Source organism: Falco biarmicus, chromosome 9 (assembly GCF_023638135.1).
Source record: "Falco biarmicus isolate bFalBia1 chromosome 9, bFalBia1.pri, whole genome shotgun sequence".
NCBI lineage: Eukaryota > Metazoa > Chordata > Aves > Falconiformes > Falconidae > Falco > Falco biarmicus.
Genome location: NC_079296.1, coordinates 52,283,330 through 52,308,003, shown reverse-complemented (window position 1 = coordinate 52,308,003; position 24,674 = coordinate 52,283,330). Strand labels below are relative to the sequence as shown.

At 45.7% G+C, this 24,674-nt stretch overlaps 1 protein-coding gene across 1 annotated transcript in view; it reads left to right on the top strand.

Moving 5' to 3' along the window:
- Positions 1–4,291: 4,291 nt before the first annotated feature.
- The window catches only part of CTBP2 (C-terminal binding protein 2), a 47,657-nt gene continuing 27,274 nt past the window's right edge, over positions 4,292–24,674 (top strand). Inside the window, 2 exon segments of the mRNA XM_056350754.1 lie at positions 4,292–5,268; positions 5,270–6,308. Of these exon segments, the coding sequence (XP_056206729.1) occupies positions 4,612–5,268; positions 5,270–6,308 (1,696 nt within the window). The 5' untranslated portion in view covers positions 4,292–4,611.

Here is a 24,674-nt window from a genome sequence, read left to right as displayed (position 1 = left end):
ATCTTTTTTTTTTTTTTTTTTTTTTGGTGCATATGCGTGTGTGTGTGTGCATTATTCACGGTTCATGCTATTCGTTTTCTTCTCCAAAGCATCCATGGTATACAGTGGTATAGTTTAGCACCAGCTTGTTTATGCTTCCCCGGTATCCTGCAAGCTGAATGTAGGAGGACGTTGTTCAGTACAGGATTCCCGAGCTTTGAGGGTCATTAGGCACAATCACATGTGGTCCTTGAGAGCCCAGGCAGTGAGGCCAGAAGCATTTATCCCACCAGTAGCTTTGTACCTTGTCACTTGAAAACATCTGACAAACACTGATTAATCTTAACACTGTCTGAATGTGATAGGTGTATATTATTATATACCTCTTGATGGAAGAGGAATCTGCAAGTAAGAAATTAAGCAATTTACTTGCTGACAGTGACATAGCAAAGTATAAAGGCTGAGTGTCCTGGTACCTGCTCTCTACATTAACATGAGACACGTTTGTTCTCTAGAGGATTTTGTACTACCAGGGGTAGGAATCCTTTCCTTTGAAAGAGAAATAGCCATTCCAATACTGATGCACCTTACAGTTTTTGCCAGTAATGACATTTAGCATATTCACTGCATTGTTTCAGTTCCACTCTCCCAGAAGGAAATGATTTGGGAGAAGACATCAACATTTTACGACATTTTTTTTTCTAATAGAAACAACATTTAAATTTGTAATTGAAGAGTGTTTTACAGTAATAAAAAAGCAAAACTAAAATCAAACTATTTTGCTGCACAGAGTAATTTTTCCAGCAACTTGCTTTCAAAATTAGTAATGAAAGTTTTGCATCAATGTCAATGAAATTTCACATCCAGCCTCTCCTGAGTCAGTGCTACAGACACCAAAAAATGTTTACACAGTTGTGTTGCAGGTTTAGCATCTTGATTTCTTACAGTAGGTTTTATGTGTAGAACAGACACTCCTCATGGGAAGAAGAGGGCACTTTCTGGCACTGGCTAAGATACTTGTTTCATATCCACTGCAAGTGGTCTCCAGACTCAGATTTCATTCATCTGGTTTTGAATGCAGTGTCTAAACGACAGGCCCACCTTTCTTCTACTCTGTCATTACCTTTTTTTCAGAGCAGACTTCTGTAGTCATTGTATCATAGCAAAGTTTACCATCTATTAGATCAACACTAAACTGAAACTCAGGTTATTAAGTCAAAACTGCATTTTTCACATGATCTGAAATACCAGAGCGTTTAATCTCTTGATCAGCTTTTTTTTTTTCTTTTGTGTGTGGTTTTTTCCTCCCAAATACCTCCAGAATTAAAAGATAAAGGGAGGATAAATTTTCCGCCTGTCCTGCAGTCCTTCGTCTCCCCCTCATGTCAGGAATGCAGGTGCTGGTGCCTCCTCCGCTCCCAAGAAGCGCAGAGGAGATCAGTTGTGTTGGGTTGTGCCCCATGCCTCCACGTCCTCTCTTGGCCATTGGTGCCTGGGCCTGAACTTAGAAACACCGACAGCTACAGGAATTTGCATAGGCATTGCTTTTAAGAGTGCCAAAAAAAGAAAAATAAAAGACCCTTACTTCCCAGCCATAAATATTTCATTCTGATAATTTCTTAGTCAGTCTTGATTCACCGGGGATGTCACATTTCCTTTGCTGCTGTGGTGGCATGGGAGACTCCTGGGCCCGTCTTTCCTGCTGGCCATGGCGTGTTTGGCAGGTCTTGGTCAGCAAGAAGAGGGGCCAGCAGAGCCCTCCAGAGCGGACATCTGCCCCATGGCTGAAGGGAAAAGTACAAGTCCTACAGCCCCTGGGCCTGCAAGTGTTTACCTCTGCTTGGCTTGGAGCACAGGAACAGTTAATTTGTTCCATTGAGGTCAGTTCATATGGGATGAATTATCCATATGCATGAGTGTTGCCAGCGGCAGGTCTGAAGTTAAAGTTTCCTGGCTCTTGCGACGCAGGTGTGAGAAGAACACATCCTTCTGCCCAAGGGCTGCGAGGCTGCAGGCTGGTGCGGTGGCACATGGGTGTTTTTGGAGCCCAGGCGTGCGGCTGCCCCTGCACTTGGGCTTGAAGGGAGTTCGGAGGTGGGTTGTCTGGTCCTGCTGTCACCCATGTGTGTGCTGGAGCTGGGCAAGGCATGGCCACCAGTTCCAGATCTGTTGGTTTGGGTGAGGTTTCTTTTGCGTGTCCGTCATGCTGCCCAAGGGCTTATTAAAGCTTTTGTTTCTTTCAGAGGTAGTAAACGCTCAAAGCTGCCTTCTGACTTCCCTTGCAATTGTTCAAGATCAGCATTTTTGAAATTGAGTTTCTCTGTGGTGTGTTTTTTTCCATTGCAGGCCAGGGCTTAACATGGTGGCTATGTTCATTAATGATTTCTCTGAACACAATGCTGGAGGATGCCCTTGATCTATAGACCAGAATTTTTTATTTTTTTATTTTTTAATACATTTTTGGTAGCTTTCTTCTGCTTCTTCAGAACAAACAAATGGCACAGATCTCACTGTATCCAGTTGGGAATACATTTTATTCTTTAGCAAAATGTTGTTGTAATAAAATGTTTTTGTTTGTTAAAATGTTCTCTGCTTTATTTATAAGCCACAAATGTGTCTTCCCATTTTGACTCTTACAAAAGAAGAAATTTTCCAATGTGTCTTAAGTTTGTTAGTTAATTCAATATAATGCCAATCAGATATTCTCTGAGAATTGCATAAATAATCTTTTGGGGACCATGTTTTGCATGTCTGTATAATATCCAAGATAATTTTAAAGACTGTGGTTCTTGGGGATGGAATCGGAGGAGTGAATGTTTGAAGAGGATTTATAATATTTACTGCAATAAAGAAATTTAGGGATTACTCAAAGATCCTGTCAGTATTTGGGTCAGAAATATAGCCCAGAGGTATTAGTATGATAGGCAAGTATAAGCATTAGACTGTATTAGTGATTTAGCTATCATAATAGCACAATGGTCTATCATGTGATGGCTAGTGCACTAAACATTTATTGTGGATTAGCCAGGAAAAATGTGCAAGCTGTCTTGCAGACAGACCAGGGAAGGTGACTGTTACTCCTTTTACTGGGTCTGTCCTGGAAGGGGCGTGTGTGAAGTGAAGAAATTTGTGATCACAGCAGAGAAAGGCAAAATCATTTATGTCTGATTTTTTTTTTTAATTAAAAATGGAAAATGTTTCACTAGCAGTGGTTAGCAAAATAAGTAACGGTTGACCTATTCTTTTGAAAAGGAATACTTGAGCATGAGCAGCATGTGATAATTTAGATGCATGTTTTGGGGAGCCATTTTAATATCTCCTCTGAAAACAGTGGCTATATACAGAATTTTTTATTACATTCCCAAATAACAGGTTTCTTTGGCCTGATTCTGTTTAAATTCTTTTGCCTACTTGAAGTGTAAAAAAAAAAAAAAAGCTTCATCCATGTGAATATTGAAATACTGCTAGATACAAACTGAGTTTTGTCTGATGTTTCGAAGTGTTTTCCCATCTCATAAACATGTCATTTTGCCATAGGAAGACGAAGATAATAGGCAGAAGTCTCCCGTTCCTTTTTGGTTTGTAAGACCAGGCTTTAGATCCTTTGATCCTCCCCTCTTTCTCTGTGACCTCTGCTAGCATCTTAAAATTACACATTCCAGATTACACCTCCACAATTTTCTGTCCTGGGATGGTGAAAGGATTTGCGTATTATGATAATAATGTAAAGGATCCTTTTGGAGCCTAGTTAGTACGGCTAATTTGAAACTACAACAAAAAATGTAATTTCCAAACCAAATTACAATATTCATAAAGTATTGAACAGATACTTAACTAATTTCTAATCGCTCTTGTATTCTTGAGTATCTTGCATTGGCCTTTTTTTAGGCCTGCCTGCTTGCTGCCATTTAATTTGTCCTTAGCTGTGTGCAGTGGATTAGCATTTCATCAGAGTGGATTAAGATTGAGCTGACACTGAAGCTTTCTTTTTTATTTTTACATGCACGTGTGTGGGGATGAGCGGATACGTGCATGTTTCATTATCTCACTGCCAGTTCCTGGTGGGTGCTGGTACAGACTGGAGCCCTGGGTGTGCAAGGAAGGAGACAACTGAAAAGTGTGTTTAAAAACCAACATGGGGAAAAAAAAAAAATATCATTCCCCCGGGAGAAATTGCATTGAGGTTGCTGGCTGGGTCGGTACGGGAGATTTCATCGGGCTAAAATGATGTCACATGGAGCAAGGGCTTTAGTGGTTTTATTTAGCTCCTAATCCCCACACACTGCTCGGCCAGTTGTCCATGTGCACGCCGTCCCCAGCGGCAGAGGATAAAGCATCTGGGCTGAGTGCAGCCGCCCTCTTCTGCGGCTGCACGGCGCAGGAAGGGTCTCTCCCTCCACCGACCTGGAGCGAGAGCGGGTGGCAGCAGCTTCTGCATGTTTTGCCTACTAAGGTTGCGAAGAATTAATAATTCAGGCAACACTTTGAAAGGCAAAACCGCCGGTCAGTGGTTTCTGAAGTCCCAGGGGGGCTCAGGCGAGCGCGGTCTGGTTTTGATGAGCGCTGGAGAAGTGCTGAGAAGGAAGGCACCTCCTCTTCTCCGTTTCGGCGGGAGCAAGTGGCCTTGCAGCGATGCCCATCCCCAGCAAGCACCCCAACATCGGCCGCTCGCAGAGCTGGGACGCTGCCGGCTGGTACGAAGGCAACTGGGAGAGCGAGAACGCCTTTGAGTACCAAAGGCTGCCAGGCCGGCGGAGCTCCCTGACCTACGGCAGCGAGGGCGGCTGGTATGAGCCGCCTCGAGCGAACAATATCATCTTGCAGGGCGGCGCGGAGCTGAAGCAAGAGGCGTACCCATACCAGGATGCCACCTTCGCCCCAGGGCCCCTCAGGAAAGGCTCTGTCCCTGACTTCACCTACTGCGACCGGCAGGCAGCCATGGCAGGCCGGGGCTCCCTGCCACCCCAGGATTACTACAGCGACCCGTCCCTGTCGGCTAGGTCGCCCAAGGACCCCCGCTGCTACCGCGACCAGGCGGTGAGCAGGCCACTGGCGAGCTACGGGGCGCCCGGCAGCCGGCTGTCCTGGGACCAGGCCTCGGGGCGCCCGGCCGCCCCACCGGAGGCCGCCCGCCTCTACAGGGACACCAAGCTGGCCCTGGACGGGCAGCGGATGCGTGGCAGAGATGTCCCCCCAGCCTGGTATGGCGCGGAGCCCTCTGGCCCACGGTACGCGGCGGAGCCGCCTGCCTTCCCTGGCAGGCAGGCCTACGGTGACGGGGCAGAGCGGCCCCCCCGAGCCAGGGGCGGGCAGGCAGGCTGTCCCCACCTGCCTGGTGGTGGACCCCACCAGCAGTGCCGGCAGCAGCTACGGGCAGGGCAGGGAGAGTGCTGGTGCCAAGGGCCCCTACGACAGCTACGAGGCAGCAGTGGCGACGCCTTCCCACCCGCCAGTTCCTCCCGCCTTCCCCGGGACGGAGGGGAAGAGAAGCTTCGACCCCGAGTTCGTGGCGCTGCTGCGTGCGGAGGGCGTCTCAGAGAGCACCTTTGCCGCCCTGCTGCAGCAGGGCTTTGACTCCCCGAACCTGCTGGCCATGATGGAGGAGAACGACATCAAGTCTGTGGCTCCAAACCTGGGGCAAGCCCGCGTGCTCTCCCGTATCGCCCACAACTACAAGACAGAAATGCAGCTGCAGAGGCAGGAGCGGAGGAGCGGGGCCCTGCGCCTCAGGACCCGCTCCAACAGCTTCAGCCACCGCAGTGAGCTGCCGGGAGACTATGGGGCACCCCTCACCTCGGGGCCTGCTGTGGATGGCCCTGGTGCCCCGCAGCCCCCGCCTCCGTTGCAACCACTCTCCCCAAGAGTGGGGGAGATACACCGCCGGCCATCTAGCGCCCCGACCCAGCACTTGCTGGAGACCACCACCTACCCTGCCTCCGCGGGGGCTCCTCAGGGGCCGCACTTCCTCCCCAGTTCTGGATACAGCACCCCCTTGCCTTGCAACATGCACCCGCGTCCGGCCTCTGCCTACTCTGCTCCAGCCAGCGTGCCCATGACCACGGCCAACCCTCACGCCAGCCCTAAAACGGCTTACCCCACCACCTACACCGTGCCCATGGAGCTGATGAAGAGGGAGCGGACAGCAGCAGCGTCACCAGCGCCCAGCCCGCACGGTAGCCCACAGCTCCTCCGTCGGCCGGCAGCGCCGGGGGACAGCAGCCTGGCACCCACCGGACCCGCTTTCCCTGCCCAGCTCTCCCCGTACCCGAAGCTCAGCAGGCGCACGGGGCCCCCTGTCATCGTCTCCACCATGGCATCGCCTGAACCAAGTAATTTCCAAAGGGTCTTAGCCCATAGGGTAGTTTAGAACCACCTTGTTGTTGCTTCCTTTACCCCCTCAAAAAAACACAGTCAAATAATACAGAGTTTCATGCGTAAAGATTAGACTATTTTCTATGTAGAAAAGGAGGTGAAGGGGATTTCTTTGCAGGGCCATGCCGGCTGCACAGAGTTAAAGATGCTGTTTCTCACTCTACAGTTAAATTCCAAATATTTTACTTGTTTAGCCAACTTCAGTTAAAAGTGAGCAGTATCTCGGATAATGCTTCCAGGGTTAATCTTGCCATTCCTGTTGTTTGTAGAGAACAGGAGATTAGATACTGCGCTGGCTGAGCAATTAGGACTACAGGGTTTGCTGCAGATTGACTTTTTACCGCTGTTATCAGGCGCAAATGTGTTCCTCCAAGGAAATGGTTAGCATTGTTTTGACTAAATTCATCAGATAGCTAATGGTGTTATTCGAGAATCGACTTACCTTTGGCCATTACCTTAGTCTTTTCTTCGTATTATTAATTTGCTGTTTTATCAGGCATACAAAATAAAACCCTTGATTTCCTTCTAGAGATGCCTGTAAGTGAAGTGATATAGCTGTTAAAGTAATAGGTCTGTGCTTAAAACTAAAAGCCTGTCATTAAGCACTAGAACAATAAAAATGAATGGTGGCTCCCAGTCTTCCCTCCCTTCCCCTTCTAGAAGCGCTCAGACCCTGGGCTGCTGAGATGTAAAGCTGGATAAGCTGAGCAGGCTCCGCTCCTCCGCTTTGGAGATGTACATTGATGATAACGCTCTGAGCCTGACAGAAGCTAACCCAAAACCCACACTGCTAAGTACGAGGAAATTTGGCAAATCCATTCATTTGTGGCTTGACTTGCTTGAAAAATGTTGAAAGAAATCCCTTGAAATGTTTTTCCTGGTAGTGACTCTTTGAGCAGGGAATTTGCTCCCTGTGCAGTTCAGCTGAACTCCCATGCACACAAGTCTCAAACAATGCGCCGTACCAGCATGCACGCACAAAGCTTAAATAAAAGGATACCATTTATAGGCATAGAGACAGTGCCAAACTGGTGATGCCGTTCCACAGGAATCTAAATAAAGAACGATTTTGTGAGTGGAAATGATAAAGTTGTCAAAATGTAGACGCTTGGCACACCCCTTTCCCCAGTTTACCATAATTACACAGCTAGGAAGTAGATGCTGTTTCTTTCAGGCTTGTGCGTCCTTTATGTAGCTGGTGTAATGTATTGATTTCTAAAAAATGCTTAAATATTAGGCAACACATTCTGTGTTGACATGGATCAGACACAAAAGCAGTACATCCAGGCAGTATTTTTAAATAAACAATTGCCCAAAGCCTGAAAAAAAGACAAACTGGCATAATGCGAGGAACACAAATATGTTCATTTATTTGCAGTACGTCTGACTGAGGCAGTCGGTACTGATGCAGGGAAAGCCCTGGGGCAAGGGACCACCAGAGCACATGCATTGGGAGAGACCTCCTCCACCACAAGGAACGGACCCCTTCTTCCACATCTCATATATAAACTGCAAACCCTGTTCTCTAAAAATCTAGATATTATCCCTTCTCTTTAAAAGAATTACTGGTACGCAACAAGAGGAAGCCGGCAGTGTTTCTGTGCTGCTGAGTTCTTTCTCTCTACTGAACCCCTGAACCCTTTTTTTTTTTTTTTTTTTTTTTTTTTTGCCTACGACCAGCTCATTTGCATGGGGATGACATTTGTTGCTCCAGTAATTTCATCTGATAATGGCCAGCTTGCAAAGCGGATCTGAAAACATATTCCTTAATTATGTGTTGCTAAGCAACGAGAGGGTTTGGCCATAATCACAGAAAGATTATCTTCTCATTGAAGTCCCTGAAAGGTTTAGCTGAAGTAGGACCTGTAAAATTGTCTTCATTTTGATTTATTTCCCCTTTTATTTTCCAAATAGCCTGAGAGGTTTTCTTCCTGTTAAACTATATTTTAAAAGTAGAAGCCAAGGTAAGACACATGGCAAATGGAAGGATACGGATTAGAAATGGAAGGCGTGGCGGTTTGTGGATGTTTGAGCTGTGTTGAGAAATTGCTCTTTAAGGAACACCATTGCTAAGGAGTGTTCACACTTACATGCAAGGTGACAAGCGAATATTACAAATATGTTAAGATGTTTCTAAAACATTGAGTGGGTGACAGAAACTTGACTAAATGCAGGAAAATTGTATTTGCCAGCAAGAAGAGACAAGATGCATTTTTAGGAGCAACAGACCTCTTAGCTGTTGCTTTGGTTGTAGATACGTGAGACACAAGGTGAAAGCAAGTTCAGTATTAAGGTCTGTCTCTAAATGGCTGCAAATAATTTCTGTTGGTATAGGTTAATCTCTTCTCAGTTAGCAGAGGGTTATAAAACATGTATTTCAGTCTGGTGATGTTTTGGAGCTTCTTATATGGATAGGAGTTTAAAACGGATCATTTTGGTTATTTTTAAAGTCTCGTTGGACTATGTATTGTAGTCTTTCTACAGTGAGTTGTTTCTAGATACCTGATTTGTGATTTTGTGCTGAGCTTTGACACTCCATGTGGATTCTGCACAGCTACTGTGTACTTTGGAGTCTGGGCAGAGGGCTCACGGGAGGAAGGCGTCTTCTACTGCCTGGTATTTCTGATGGCAGGGACAGCGTCCTGGCCAGAAATATAGGCACACACCACATGCTTACGGGCCACTCACTCCAGTACGGTTCGATAAGGGAAAATGATCAGTGAGATTTATTGCTGCAACTTCTTTGCATTTCATAAAATAATTATTAAGAAGTTGTTGGATAAATTGCCCTTCCTGAGAATTGCAGAGTTGTATGAAGAGAAGATGGTGAATGAGCACCTGAAATCTGTCACTGTGGTGGTAGAGTGAGGGGGTATAGGTGCAGAGAGCGGTGTCTCTGGAGCTGAGCTGGTGTCCTGTCCTGGGAACTCCCCAACCGCAGCTCTGGCAAAGCTGCTTCTCTCTGAGTCATCAAGAGCTTGTCGGCGAAGCTGGCAGGAACGGCTTCCCCAGGGAGAAACATGCGCGGAGCTGGCTGCTCCTGCAGCCTTGCCATCCGTGGCATCACAGGTAGTGAATGCACCAAACCATCTCAGTGGCAAGCAGGAAAAAAACCCTGCAATGTCTGAGTGACAAAGCTATGTCAGCTGGCAGTCTGCTGCCAGAGCCGGTTTGTGGCCAGCCTTCTGCTGGAGAGGGTGGTAATGCAGGAAATAAACAGTGTAGGTCAGCAAAGCTGGCAAGGGCAAACCGTGTCTAATGGTCACTGATCAGATTACTGGAGCTCCTCCTCCAAAATGCTGCATCTTCAAATTATTGTGTTTACTAGTATTTTTATTAGAGTACTTGATTTATATTTTTTTTAGCCACTGTTTGAGTCTTAAACCTGTTGGCTGATAATGTATTATTGTAGCTAGCCTAGACTTGTCCCGACCGAGTGGTCTGTCCAGATTTCTGTTTCTGATGATGGACTTAGGGGGAGCTCTGATGAGGAATGGGTGATCGCAAATATGTCTCTTGGATGGTTTTTGAAACTCTAGTTTACATGTGAAGATACAAAAGCTTGGTCACAAGAGGGGAGATGCTTCCCACAGGGATGAGGAGCAGGGCTGCCCCGTACAAGTCAGGTAGGTATCGTAAGGAAGAAGGAGCAAAATGAGCTTCTCCTGAGCAGGGAAAGCCAGGCTGAGGCTAGCTGCCTTCCTGAGACAAGTAGTTCCCTCCATTGTAAAGGGGACTCATCTCTTTTATCAGCTTAGAGCCCAGCTAGAAATGCCTTTCACTGTGATTAGCTCAGCTCAGATTATACTGTTTAACACTTGGTTGTGATTCTTTTTATTGGCATTTGCTGCCCTGTGACAGATAAAAATTGTGTTAACCACTCATCAGTTGCAGGTTGAAGCTCTGCATGTTGGCAGCCCACAAAGAGGAGAGGGCATAGTCAGGAGCAAGAGCCTTGATGGTTGTTCAGGGATGGTTAAACATTGTTTTAAGAGTACTGCATTGAAATTGTCGTAGCTTTCTATGGGCAGAGAGTTTAGTGGTGGTACTTCATACACAATATAAGTTTCATGAGCATTTGTTGATGTTGGTTTCTTGTCTGCCCAATGTACCGTATAGCAGACAGTTCAGAGATCAACTTCAGGTTTTCTTCACTGTGTTTTCTGTACAGGCTGTAGCATGTAATCACAATGTATACATGTAAGGCAGCTCAATTAACAATCCTGAGGGAAACAGCACCAAAAGAAGCTCTCTGTACTGAATAAATCTGATTTAATTTGTACATTGACCTGACAGACCATAGCAAGTCCTTGGAGTCATTCCCAGCTAGTGTGTTACTCAAGGTAAAGTGAAGTTTTCACTGCATTTGCTGGCAAAATTACTGACTAATGGTTTTAAAGGGAATTGTAACTTCCATACAAAAATACTGTTTGAAATAAGCAGACATGTCTGGCTAGTGTCTGCTGTCCTGATGGTCACAGCATTGTTCTCAAGACATTAATATCTGACGAGGGTACTAGCTGGAAATACGCGCAGAGAGTTTGGGAAGGCCTTTGAAAGGCACACAAGGACTCTCACTAACCTCAGTTGGGCAGATGAGTGTGCAGATGTGTGCTGTATGTGGATCTCAAAATTGAAGTTATCAGAACTGCTCACATTAGTAGGGTAAGTGGCTGAGGAACAGAGCGTGCGAGACCTGCTTTAAACTACCTTGATAAGCTATTGACTATCTTGGCCAATATGCGCACACGATTCACTGATTGCAGAGAATACACTTTTAAAACACTTTTTTAAAGGTTGAAATACACTTTTTATAATGGTTTTATCAAAAGCAATATAAAGTGTCAAACTCATTCCAGTTGCAATTCATTGACTTTAGTGCCATGGCAATAAAAATGAATCTGGTCTGTCAGAGGAGATGTCAGATGCACATGTGTTGTCATCTTCAATTTACACTTTCCTTTTACCTGGTGTCTGTAGTTCTCTATCATTGTTAGGACTTTTCTTATATCCAGATCATTCCCTGGCTATATTTGCTGACGTTTTTTTAGCTTTCTCATAAGTAGTTTCCATAGCTACAAACTTAGTGTTCATAGAGGGAAAAATTTTTAAAGGTTTCTTATCATTATTGTATTAAACATTTTTTTTAATTTCTTCTCCTTGTCCTTCTCATAGCATTACACTGCAGATGAGTTTAATGAAAATGCTACACAACTGAATTGTCTGTTATTTTTATAAGGAAAGTAGGTGCTGAGCTGAATCCTTAAAAAACAGACCAACACCGTTAAGCAACTGATGTAGAATAACTGTTGCAGACATAGGACATATATTAGTAAGGTTTATGTATAGCAACTGGCAGATGAGCTTTTGACTTTTACACCTAAATAACACCCGATGTTAGCATTCCACTGGCTTTCGGTAAAGAAAGCTAATTTTTAATCTTTTCTGTCTACTGTTTCTAGTGTTTTGTTAAAGATGAAATGTTACTTCTGGAGGTTCGATTCCCATGTGTTATTTTCCCAGTATTTAGTTTCACCTCTCCAGTAGAGGCGTGCTGGGCAGCCATGCCCTGCTGCAGTGCAACCGGTGCATCCTTAGGAAGGGTTTGGGCAGGGGTGCTTTTGGCAGCACGGTGGGACTCTCGCCCTCTGACTAGAGCAGCTTTGTTTAAACAGGAGGTTTCTGAGTCCTGTGCCTGGCCGGTGTGACCGCCAGCGCTGTGGCCGGGAGCCTTGCCTTCTGTACTCGCAATCCAATTACCTGCTCCAGAGCAGATGGAGCGGATTAGTGCCCGGCTTCCCTTCCTCCACCCTCTCTCCCAGTGCAAAGGGTGTCGAGGCCAACAATTGGCTTAAACATGGGTCCCATGGCACAGCGTAGCATGGCACTAGCCCTGCCTGTGCCGGGCCACCCTGTGCCCTTGCTGGGTGGAAGGCTTTCCAGCTACAAGGCTGCTGCAGTTCATTTCCCTGCTGCGATGGCTCCAGGTCTCAGGGAGTTCGGAAGACCTTGACTTTTAACCCTGTTTGCCAGGCATAAATTTCCTTTTTTTGTTATTAAGAAGCATCTGCAGAGCCCACAGACAGATGTATGAGAATGTGCTCAGTGTTTGAACAGCTGGTGCCATCGCTGCCAGCCATAGGGTCAGTGGTGGAGGCTTGTGGTTCCTTCCCTCCTGTGAGCACCCCACCAAGCCATGGGAGCACCCCCGGCCTGGGGGGGTGCATCTCAACCACCAGATGTGGGGTGGTCAAGGGAAATGGCCTCTTGCCGTATGTTGCACATGGAAGCAGAGGCAGCCAAGGAGGGGCTGGGAGAAGAGTGGGAGTACAGTACTCTTCCTGCAGTTCCCAAAAGCACTATAGTCCCTGGGAGGAGGGTGGTTTAGGCTCTGTAATCTGAGAGATAAGCAGGTTGTTGTGGTAAGAAGGAAACCAGCAGGGCTTACCTGAGTGGTTGAAGCCAGTGGAGATCCTTGGTAAATACTGATATGAACAACCAAGATGGCATTGTCATGTTTTATTTATATATGAAGATACACATACACATGAAAATGGGGAGAAAAATTCTCAAAAATACAATCAGTGTATCAGTTCTTATCCATTTGGGTCAGTACTTTTGCGGAGACTTCATTGTTTGCAAGTAGTGACTTGTTTTGGTTATCAAGCAATTTATTATTTCCTAGGTTGTCATACTGACTTAGCAAGTAAAAAAGCAGACAGGACTTTGCTTAGACAGCAAACACAACAATAAGAAATAATCTAGGATATACTTTTGGTGAAAAAAGCCAGAAAAAGAAGATCAAAACTGGGGTCCCATTGAAACATTTGGGATGTATTTTCCAGATGTGAGGGTGGTGTCTGCGGGTGGGTTACCTCCACACCAAAGCCATAGGTGGTGGGATACAAGAACTGGATGAAGCCCCCTTATCTTCCTTGCTGGTCTTCTTAACCCCAGCGTGTTTTCTGACGCTTGTTCTAACACTGCAAATCCCTGAGCAGTTTCAGGCTGCCTCCTACACATTCCTTTACTGACCCTACAGATTATCAGCCTTTTTTTTTATGATGGGCCAGTTTCGTATTGGAGCCTCTCACTGTTACCTACAGAGTGAAAAAACCCAGGAATGGAAATGTCACACACAGTTAGTTGTTGTGTTCTCTGCCTTCCTCTGAATGGTTTATTATAAAGTTTTAAATTAATATTCAAAAAGCGCAGTAGTTTATGCAACTGCATGTATTTTGCTCTGTCAGTGAAAGTAATCTTGATTAGTATGTATTATGAAAGATAAAAGAAAGTATTCAGTGTGGACAGCAGGGTGCCTGTCAGTACCTAGACCGTCCTGTTGGGACACTGAAGTAATCAGGAAAGCCGAAAGCTACAGCTTTAGTTATCCCAGCTAGCCAGCAGTTGCAATTCCTATCGATTGCAAGCTTTCCCTGTCTTGGAATTCTCACTCATGTTGAGTGGACCTGCATTGGAGTGGAATTTGTTATCTTACCAGCTGAAACATTTGGCTTAAGAATCTTAAATTCCCATTTCATTCTTGTTTGCAGCAGTTGTGGTTCTGTTTCATCCGCAGTCAGGGCTAAAAGGTCCAGAAACCAGAATTCCTATACCACTCCCAATGACTACACTATAATGCAATGCAGAGCAACTCTGCGTTGGGAGTTTTCCCCTTATGGTTCATATTTATTCAGCAGGGGCAGGTGTCCTCTGTATTTGCCATTCATCCTAAAAGCTCAGGATCCAGAGGAGCAGCGTGACATCTCCCATGCCATGCTCCAGCCAGAGGGCAAGCCAGGGTATCATCTCACTGGTGTATGATAAATAAGATACAGAGATCTCTGTTGTGGGCTAGCAGCCACGTGCTTTGGCTCATCAGCGCTTTTTTACTCCAGTTTTCTGTTTCTGAAGCTTGCATGAGAAAGGCCAACAAAGTTACTATTGCTAATTTTTGGAGAACATCTTTCTGGACAAGTTAGGGTAGTAATGAAGATTTGCTTCCATCTGAAAAATGGTAGTTTTGTCATTGATTTCAATAGAAGGCGGCTTTTACCCTCTCCTGCAAAAGGAACCAGCTCCACATAACTTACTTTTATTGCATTTTTTTAAATTAGATCTACAAAACCAATGGTTTCTTAAGCAAGAGAAGCTGTAAATTCCATGCATTGAATGCCTGTGCGTTATTAAAAATAATAGGTTATATTTGTCAAATGGATAATGAGTAGGTTTCTTTCTCTGTTTTTCAGTCTTTTAATGAGTACAGGAAATGTTTGCTATTTATTTGCTTTCAGATTTTACCAAGAAGCTCTGGAGATAATTGTCAAATTTCGAAGTGTGTATCAATATTTCATGAAGTGCTGTTTTTCCTCTGTATGTTCACGGGTTAGGTCATTAGCACTGGGAGTGTTATTAACAGTCTGAAGCAAGGCATAAAAAGGGATTCCACTGAACACTTGCAAGTTTGCAATTGAAAATTTCTGAAACAAAATTCTGATAGAGGGGTTTATGGGTAAAATAAATATCAGTAATGTTGGTCGGTTTCAGGTGTTGCATGTTAAATCTGTTAGACCATTTCTTGCTTAATCTCTGTTCCTGTGGTTTGTGGGCCTGATCTGGACGACACCGAGGCGTGTGTGCGTGCGTGTGTGTGTGCGTGCGTGCGTGTGTGTGTTTGGCCGCACGCCCAGCACTTGGTACAAATTCGGGTGTGCCTTACAGAGATAGGATATCCATCCACGTCATGCTTTGGAAAAGAATTAATTCCACCTTTCTTATTACCAGCAAATTAAGTTCTGTTGAATTATTAAAGTTCAAATTGCTTTTAAATGTAGTACTGATCGGCACTGATGTTGACTATTCAGTTTTCGGTTATTTTTGCATGGTCAGCCTGACTTCGAGGTGCAGGACTGGCAGTGTGTTAAGAACTATTGTTCTGGTTTGGACATTTGCCATTTAAAAGTGGTTTAGTTCTGCGTATGGTTGAATGCTTCAATGTTCTTCATTTCTGATATTTCAGTTTTACATGAAATCATATTTCTGTTCCCGTGCTGATTATGCCACATTCTTGGTTTGCTCAGCCTAAAACTGCAATGTGTCGGGCTGGCCTTTGCTCCTATTAATGTGCTAGTCCAGCCAGCTCACTGTGATGCTCTCAAGAAAAAAATAACTCAGAAAATGAAAATGATTCATAGATACAGTGCCACTGTGCTCTGCTGTAGAGAGGGCACTGTACAAAAATAATTTATAAACTTTTGTGGCTTTTTGACCATTATAAATGGCTGGGTTGCCATACATGCTTCACTAGGCACAGCTTAGTGGTATCTGTGCAAAGAGGAAAAACAGACTTCAAACTTGATTGAACTATGTGAAGTCTGGAGCATTAGTGTGGAAATCTAAAAGTGTACAGATAGCTGGAAGGTGGCTGGAAAGAGCATCCAGGTCTCCTGAAACAGAAGTAGTGCTTTGGAGTTAGAAGTCATTAAAGCAGAAAGGGGAAAAAACTGAGGCTTTTGCATCACTGAGAATGAAGGAGAGGATTTCTAGCTGGAAGTGAGTGGGATATCATGGGATAGTCCTCGACTCTCCTGGAGAAGAGGACTCCAGGTGAGGGGATGGGACATGCTGCAGCAGCAGGAGGTGGGACACACTGTGATGGCAGAAAAGTGGAGCTGGATTTGCAAGACCCACAGAACGGGAGGCACAGAAGGAGCTTACTTGGCTGCTCAACCACAAAAGCATGAATAATGGGCAAGGACCAGTGGCTCTTCCCTGCAGAAGGAGGGATGAGGTCCCGTGGGAAGGGCAGAGCTGGCTGTTTTACAGAGGGGTTTGAAGAACATCCTCAGAAGTGGCAGAAGATGTCAGAACTGGCATATCTGTCAGTATGCATTTTGGGATAATTTTAAGATTAGTGGCACTGTGGAATACAGTAAAGCAGGGGAGGTCACCTGTAAAAGCTAATGGCAACACGAATCATGGTAGCAGTTGAGGAAGAGAAAGAGAAATGGCAATTATGTCATATTGACGTGACAAGAGTGTGTGAAGATAATGAATTTGGCCATGGCTCAGTATTAGAAGTTCCACACTGTAGACAGGTATCTCTCAGGGGGGAAGGTAGTGCTTTGTAAGTAAATAGCACCTTGTAAAGGATGTGCAGCTGTGAGACATTCATAAGAGAAATCCAGAGCAGATCCATTTGAGTGTCTTGTTCTTCTAAGGTGGCACATGGAAAAGAGGGAGTTTGGCAAGTGGGTAGTAAGTATGATTTGTAACATGTGCTTAGTTCTGCAACTGATTTTTTTCTGTCTTGGTAGTTGTTTCATAGTAGTAGGTGAGCTTTGTCCTAGGAAATGCCAAGGGAAGTCCCATCCTACTGTGGCTTCTGTCCTCAGAATGGCAGTGGGACTGCGTGAGCAGAGGCTGGAGACAGCACGTAGCTATGGTGTTATGTCCTTAGTAGGGGTGGCATTGGAGAGAAGAATGGTGCTGAGAAAAGCAAACAGGACCATTTGATACCCATCCACGTGCATTTGTGTGCAACTGGCAGGTGGGCTGAGACATGGAAAGGGATAGGATCAGCGGAGAGGGAGACTGGTCTTTCACAGTCGTGAAGGAGGCAAGCACGTCGGCAGAGACATATGGAAAGCAGATCTCACAGAAGGTTTGGGAGAAACAACATTGGCTCCTACAAGGCTTGGTGCTCGAGAGGTTTTGCACAGCGCAGATTCATGTTATGCAACCGGTTACGGCATGGGAAGTTGCAGAGCACTTAGTGAGAGCCAAAGGAGATGCTCCACCATTCTCCCAGGGGGGAAGTGAGCTGCTTTTGCTCCAGGAAGGAAAAGGCGTCAGGTGCCAGTAAGGAAGAGTGCTGCTTTAACTCCTTCTGAAAAGCCTCTCACACTCTTCCCAGAGCCCTCAGGCTCCATAGCAGCAGCTGGAATCGAGAAGATAAGCAGTTTGCAATGCAATTCCTGTCTTGCTTTTGGTGGTTTTATGGTTCAGCCATGGATTGCCTGCACCAGGTGCCAAGGGTATATGATTCCTCTCTGCAATGCCCCCTGTCATGGGGAGAATCTGGCCATGCTTTGCATACCAGGACAGTTTCCTGCGGAATCTCCAACTTCCTTTACTCCCCCTCTGGGAAGTTATTAGACATGTTGAGTTAATGTGCCTCTTACCTATTTGGTTGATTAATCTGTTCATAAGGCACGTAGTGAAAGCACCGCAGTACTGAACAAGAAGTACGTACCAAAAAATGCTGGACAGACAGCCCAGGCAGCAGCCAGGTTGCGAGCGCTGCTGAGCATGGGCAGGGCTGGAAACTGCCCAGCAGAGTCAAAGGGAGCAGCTTGTCTTCAGTGCAAGCATATCTGGAGGAGTGGGAGAGGAAGACAGAAGGTAGGAGGGCAGAAGAAAGGGGAGAATACTGGAATCGGCAGCCTAAGCCAAAATGCTGCAGTGGGACAGACAGTGCCCTAAAGGTAGCCAGTTTCTAGGAAAGTATTCCAGGCTTGGTAAGAACACTGCTGGTAACATTCACAGAATGTTTGTGTTTCAGATTTTTTGTATACTTCTCTCAAGCTGGTGTGGTTACGTGCTTTGTTTGTTTCTCTTTAGCTTCTACCCTCCATGCTGTTAGAAATACTCTGACTCAAGTCCATCCAAATACAGCAGTGCCGTGTTTGGTAAGTGGGTTGTGAGCCCTTGGGGTCTGAGCAATGATTTTCAATCAGAATTTGGCAAAACAGCAAGTTAAAATTGCTTTTTTTAAAAATTGATTCCCAGATCCAAGATTTCACTCCACATCGTTTAAGATTAATTTTCTCGTAAACAGAGTGTTTAACCTGTGCTTTGCTGCTTTATATCAAGCCATGCGAAGGTCCTGGGTGTCAGCCGTAAGGTAATTTTGCAGGTCTCCCGGGGTGATTGCCATGGTCCTGCTGCAGAGGTGTTTGGGGCAGCGACCCTCCAAGGAGCTGCACCTCTCCCTGGCCAGTTTGGGATGATTGTTTTTCATCTCCTGCATGCAAGGGGATTGCAAGGGTGTTCTCTGAGATTTTCTTTTTGGATCCACACTCCAAAAACTCAGCCTTCCTGCTGCCATTGCTCTCCAGTCACCTGTCTGCAGACCGCAGCCGTGCTCCTCAGCCTCCCTTAAATCAGACACCCACATTTCATTTCATTCTGGCAGCTGATTTGCAGCAGAAAAACACAAACACCCTGTCCTCAGTCACACGGGGTGGCAGCCCGCCATGGCAAGGAGCATGCGCAGCCCTGGGAGGCCACAGCTTCGTGTTCAATTACAGTAAGAGCATCTCAAGTGCACCGCTGGAAACAGTCCACAAACTGTGTTTATCCTTGGCCAGTCTTGTGCTTAGGAGAGGCATCAGTATGTTGGTTTTCTGCTGCAGCCAAGTGTTTTCCTCTTCTGCCTTGCTGGTCTCCCCAAACACGGCACAGCTGCCTCCTCCCCAGGAGTGCTGTTCTGGCCCCGGCCATTTGAATTTCCATAGCGGGATGCTCAATCATCTCAGCATGACAGGTGTCAGCTTCTTTCTGATCGCAGGTGTCAGGTGCTCGTCGGTTTGACAGACCTGCATGCAGCCAGCACCGGGCAAAGCTGCAGTTTGTTTGCCTGCAGTGTGTCTACCTGTAGTTTTCTTCACTTTTTGGTACAGTTACCCATCTCTGTCGGCATGTACTCCTTGCTCGCTTGAGAGATGTGCATGATCCGAACTGTCCGTCCTTAGGGAGTTTGTTGTGTTTTCAGGATGGGATCTGGTCCGCTGTTTAAAAAAGTACACAGCCTTCCCGGTTAGTGTTTTCCATTTGCTACGTGACTCGCTAGTTCTCCTGCAACAGCACGCGGGCTCTCCACCAGGACAGCCGGGCAAGCCCAGCCAGCGTGCGAGCACTGAGGTGTGGGTGTCTCAAGCTTCTTCACAGTTGGTCGCACAGCGCTGGATGTCTCTGTACTCAGCACCAGAGCAGGGCAGAGGGATAAGACCACCACTGCCACTGTATCCCCAGGGATTCCTGGACGCTGCTGAAGCTGGGTTGACTGATACTCTGAGAACAGGTCAGTAGTCTCATGGACCGTGTTGTGTGGTAGCAGCTCATGATATGAAATGCTTAGCTGCAGTAGGAATGTCCAGGGGATAGAGTGACAGCTCGTCAAAACTAGACAGCAGTTCTGTATTTGACATCTTGAGGTCAAAAACTGTCAGTTCCTTGATATTTTTATGGTGTCTTAAATTGCCTGGAGAGTGTTTTGAGCCTTGTCAAAATGAATCAATTAAGGCCAAGTCATTCACAATCTTGTACTGCTCTGATTCAGCAGCAGGACCATGCTTGATTTTCAGCCTAATAATTACAAGTGGTTTGGAGGATCGGGGGGGCTGATAGAGCCCCTTTCTGTTTCCCTCGGAGCTGCATGTGCTACACTTTTTACTTGCTCTTTGCCTTGGCTGTCTGTAGCATTGTTTTCCTCCTCCTGAGAAACACAGCCAACTTTCTAATTAAGGAAACCACTCCGCAGCCGTTGTGGCTGTTCATTGAGTTCTTTCTCCACACCAAAGTTTCCAGCTCCCCAAAAGATTTGAAGTCACTTCTTAATACAGCTGAAGGAAGATAGGAGCTTTGGCTTGGGGCAAGATCTTCCTTTAACTCTGTTAAGAAGCAGGCATGCTGCACCGAGCATCGCTGTGTGCAGCATACTCACTTCGTAAGCGCTTCAAATTCACCTCTGGCTATGACAAATAGTGCTGAGGTTATTTTTCTATTGGATTCTTGTATGAAAAAAAAATAGTTATGAGAAATAAGTATCACTTTGTGCTGGGCTTTACTGCTTACTGGGCTTTGAGCCTGAAAGGATTTAGAAGTCATCATGCTCTAAGGGAAAGTTGTACTAAGAGGAGGTGGGGGTTGCTCCAGCCAGCTGTTGTGATTGGGAAGAGGCTTGTCCTGACCAATGGAAAGGAGACCGGGGCTGAGACAGAGAGGCAGCCAGCACTGATGCAGCTACACCCAGTGAGATTAAGACCAAATTAGAAACTCGGCTTGCAGGGGTTTATCATTTCCTTTATATTGTGATATTAATAAATGCAAATATTTTTTATCTTAGTTGTTATCCTCTCCTCTATCTTCTGTTAATGGGCGTTGTCCTAAGTTCAGGCTGCACTGGTAACTGTATGAAGAGGATGGAGACATATTCACATGAGTTATTGTGCCATGCAAAAAGTACCTGGGTGTGCGAGGAAAGAATATGGGCACTTCTTCATGTCTGCGTGCCAGCTCCTCTTGTCAGCCTTGAGTTGGACGAGATTCCTTAAGACAATGCCATCCTAATGCATCACAGTTCAGGGCTTTTGATATTTCACAGCAAAGCACAGTAACGTTTTTTCTCATTTCATTTCTGAAGTACACAAAATTTGGAACATATGCACCGCATCAGGATTAATTGCTCTTGCCAGTCAACCCAGAGGAACAGCTCAGACCAGGCCTGGTCACTCATCCAGTAGGAACTCCTACTGTCTGCTACTCTACCTTTGCGACCCTAGCAACATCAGCACCTTCTGCTTTTCAGAACTGTTGTAGTTTAAAAATAAACTGCAAAGACCTGGCCATTCCCACCTGGTTGCTGTGGTGCTTTACAACTTTTTGAGAAAATTTGTTTAAATACTCTCAGAGCATCCTTGTGCTGCTAAAACTGGGTGCATGGAGGGATGGTGATGGGAGCGTACAACATGGTGGAGGATTTGTTCAGAGCCTGCTCTGCACCATGAGTCCAGGATGGACCGGGAAGCCGGGGCAGGAGGGTGCACGCAGCACATTTACACATCGTGTAGGAGCTGCACTGCGTGGCCAGCACGAGGGAATACACCCCGCCTCTGCCTGGCCGCACGGCTCCAGGGAAGGGTGAGCAGCCAGGAGCTGCCCAATTTGCACCCTTTGCCCAGGACTCCTGCACAACTGGGCTTCGCTGTGGAGGGCCATAGTGGCCTGGTGCTCAGCAGGGACTGGACTTTCCATCCCAGTAGATCTGCTTTCCATCCCAGATAGGTTGCATACGGAAGGGAGCTCTCTACTAGCCAAAATAAAGAGACGCAGCAATCTGCCAGAGCTGGTTAAAGCATGTAGTCTGTTACAGGCAGAACGGAATACAATTTGCGGTAGAGGCTACAAAATACATTTGCAAGGCATCTGAGCCTGGTGCTAAGACATTCTTTCTTTCAACGTTGTTGTTGCCAATAGCTTCTCTTGTGCTCAGACCAAAACTATTTTGGGTGGAACATTTGCTCCCTACTTTCTAGCAAGCCTGGTCACAGGAATGAAGAATGGATTCTTTTCACTGGCCGCAGCTGGTTTGAATGATCCCCACACTGAACCCATTGACTCCAGGCACTCCTCATGTGAATCGCAAGGAAGTAGCAACTGATTTTTTGTTCATGTGCCTGACAGGCCGAAACAGCAAAGCTGTCTGAAGTTGACTGAATGCTTGAATCCAGGCACATGCCAGGGAGGAGTCCTGGTGCATGCTCTGTACCTAATGCTGGCAGCAAGTGTGATTCACCAGCTCAGTGCAAAGTAAGGAGGCAGGAGAGGGTGAGACGTGTTTCTGTTGTGGGTGTCTGTGCAATGTCCTCTCCAACGCTTCCTGCAGGGCCCCTGGAGAGCACAGCAGCATGGCTGAGTTTGGTACAGAAGATCCATCACGCTCATTCAATGAGAGCTTGAAGAGAAGTCCTTCAAGAATTGTGACCTTTGCATTACATACAAACAAAAAAAATACCTTGAAGCCCATCCATGTCAATTGGCTAGACCTTGAACAAGGCATTGAGAGGGATCTGCACCTCTCTCAAGGTCTGCTTCTTGCAAGGAGCAACAAAATAGCTCGTTTAGAAAACTCTTCTTGTAGGTGATCTCTCTGTTGAGAGCAACTTCCAACAAGTTTCTACAGAAGAATCACCTTCCATTTTCCTTCTGAAGGAAGAGGATTTCAGGGAAACAAATGGGCCCAGCATTTGTGTGCTTGCAGAAGGAGGACAACAGGTCAGGGATGGTGACCCATTTGTTGAGCTGAGAACCAGGGAGACACTTGGCAAAACTCTTGCTGAAAGTAATGCTACTAAATGGAAAGGGGCTTGGGGATAATTACGAAGCCACCTCTGTATTCTGAAGTACGCTTAAGAAATTCAACTGGCCATGTGTTACGGATTTTTCACCAATACTGGATTTTTCTTTGTACTATCAAAGGTATTAATTAGAGTAATAGATTACACGGAGTACTGTACATTTTATCTCTCGGGTATTTGTGGAATGAACCATGAAAACACAGACATATTTGTGTGTGAAATAATTGTAAAATGCTTGTTTAGCTGGGTTTCTTGATGAGTACCATGTCTTATTTCACCTCTTGGCCATGTAGCCTGCACCTCTTGATTCCAGCGGGGTGATGTCGTGCCAGTGGCAGCTAATGTGCGAGGGGCTTTGGGATCCCCTAGGACAAAGGCACAGTGTAATACTGTTGCTGCAGGAGCCTTCTTTTTCAAGATCCCAGGGAGTTTTCTCAGCACACTCTGTTTGTTTGATACAGATTTTGTAATCTGTATAATGTGATCAAATCTATAAACATGTAGACAGGGGTACGATGCATCAGCATCCGTCTTTGCCAACTGCTTTCTACTGCAAGGCAGGAGTTTTTGTCAGCTTTCTGAAACTTTGGTACAAGACTCACCCTTTCCCCCCCTCCCCTACCTCCTTCCCGAGAAAGAAATGAAATCTGATCGGTTCACTTTGCCATACCTCACTCTTCTGGTGGATTTGTGGCACAATTTCAGAACTAAAAAAATCAATTAATTGAGAATAACCATAGGGTATATAACTACAGCTCTTAGGTTGATAGGTGATGAGTTTTATTGAACCAATAAAATACAGAAAACCATTAGAGGAAAACGGCTTATGGCAGTGGTATCGTTCAGTGTGATTTACAGTTTTATAACTGTAGGCAAATTTGAAATATTTTTCACTACCTTCAGTATACATTATTAGATAAACCTATAGCCTGTGCTTACCTACATCAGCACTGACTTTCTTCTCTGTGATAGTGAAGAGGCATAAAAATGAAGACATTTTCAGCCCATTACAGTTTAACATGGTTTCAAGAGCAGTCAGTTTCTCTACAGTTTGGATTTTATTTGTCTCTTAATGTGCTCAGGATGTCGGTAGGAAATGCCTCCCAGCAGCCGCAGGAGTTTCAGTGTAGCTGTCTTTTGCATGCACAAGAAAATAAGACACCTTAAGAATGAAGATTATTGAGCAAAATACCACCTGATGAAAAAGAGAGAGAAAATACAGATCCTTGCCGGGCGTGCTTTATTCCAGCGTCCTGATCATCCTCCTTTAGCTCTTGTTGCATTGCTGAGGTTGCTCCCTTGAGAAAAGACGTTCATCAGAGCTGGGGAGGGCAAGGACAGGGCTGCCCTGTGCTTCAGCGAGGTTCTTCGTGTGACCAAATGAGTGGAGTGAACTTCAGGGGCTACTGGGAGCTGGAACAAGCCAGGGCTGCAGTGCTACAGCCCCTTCCCAAGGCGGTGGGGGAGTAGGAAGTGCTCCAGGGTGACGGTCAGAGACCTCTGCGGGGCCCCACGTGGTCAGGGGAGAGGTGGGTGTTGAACTGCCATAGCACACAAATAGCTCATCATTCTTGGAATCGAAAAATATGAATCTGCCAGTGTGTTATCTAGATTAATGAAGATGAAATGTGCTGTATAAATACATCAGAAGTATGAACGTGCTGTTATCCCTTGGGCTGCTCTGGCTCACAAGGAGAAAAGGTTGATTTGTATTTGTAGATGATTTTGCTTGCTCTGCCAATGTTCATTTTTGTTTTAGTACGCAACCCAGGGAGCATGTATTTCTTTTGCTCAAAGATGTAGCAGATTAGCAAAGATTTTTTCTTGATTATCATAGCTGAAATAGCTTTGTTTTTAGATAAATTTTTCATCTGTCATTACTTGTGAGGGTTAGTGATACTATTTTAAACACTGGTGATAAATTATGGAGGTTGTAAGCTCTATTATTCAAGGAACTGTGCAATATTTGGACATTGAATGTGGTTTCCATAAACCAGAAGGTGCTTGTGTGCAGCTGACCAGGCTGAGTGTCCTCCAGCTGGTGCAGGAAAGGTGGAGATGAAGCAGCTACAAGGGTAGGATTTGCAAAACAATGAGAGTTTAACCTAGCCTTGACTTGAGCCCACCCTGGGTGCGCAGGAAAAAACCCATGCAGAAACCCTCAGCAGGGTGGTTGTCACTCAT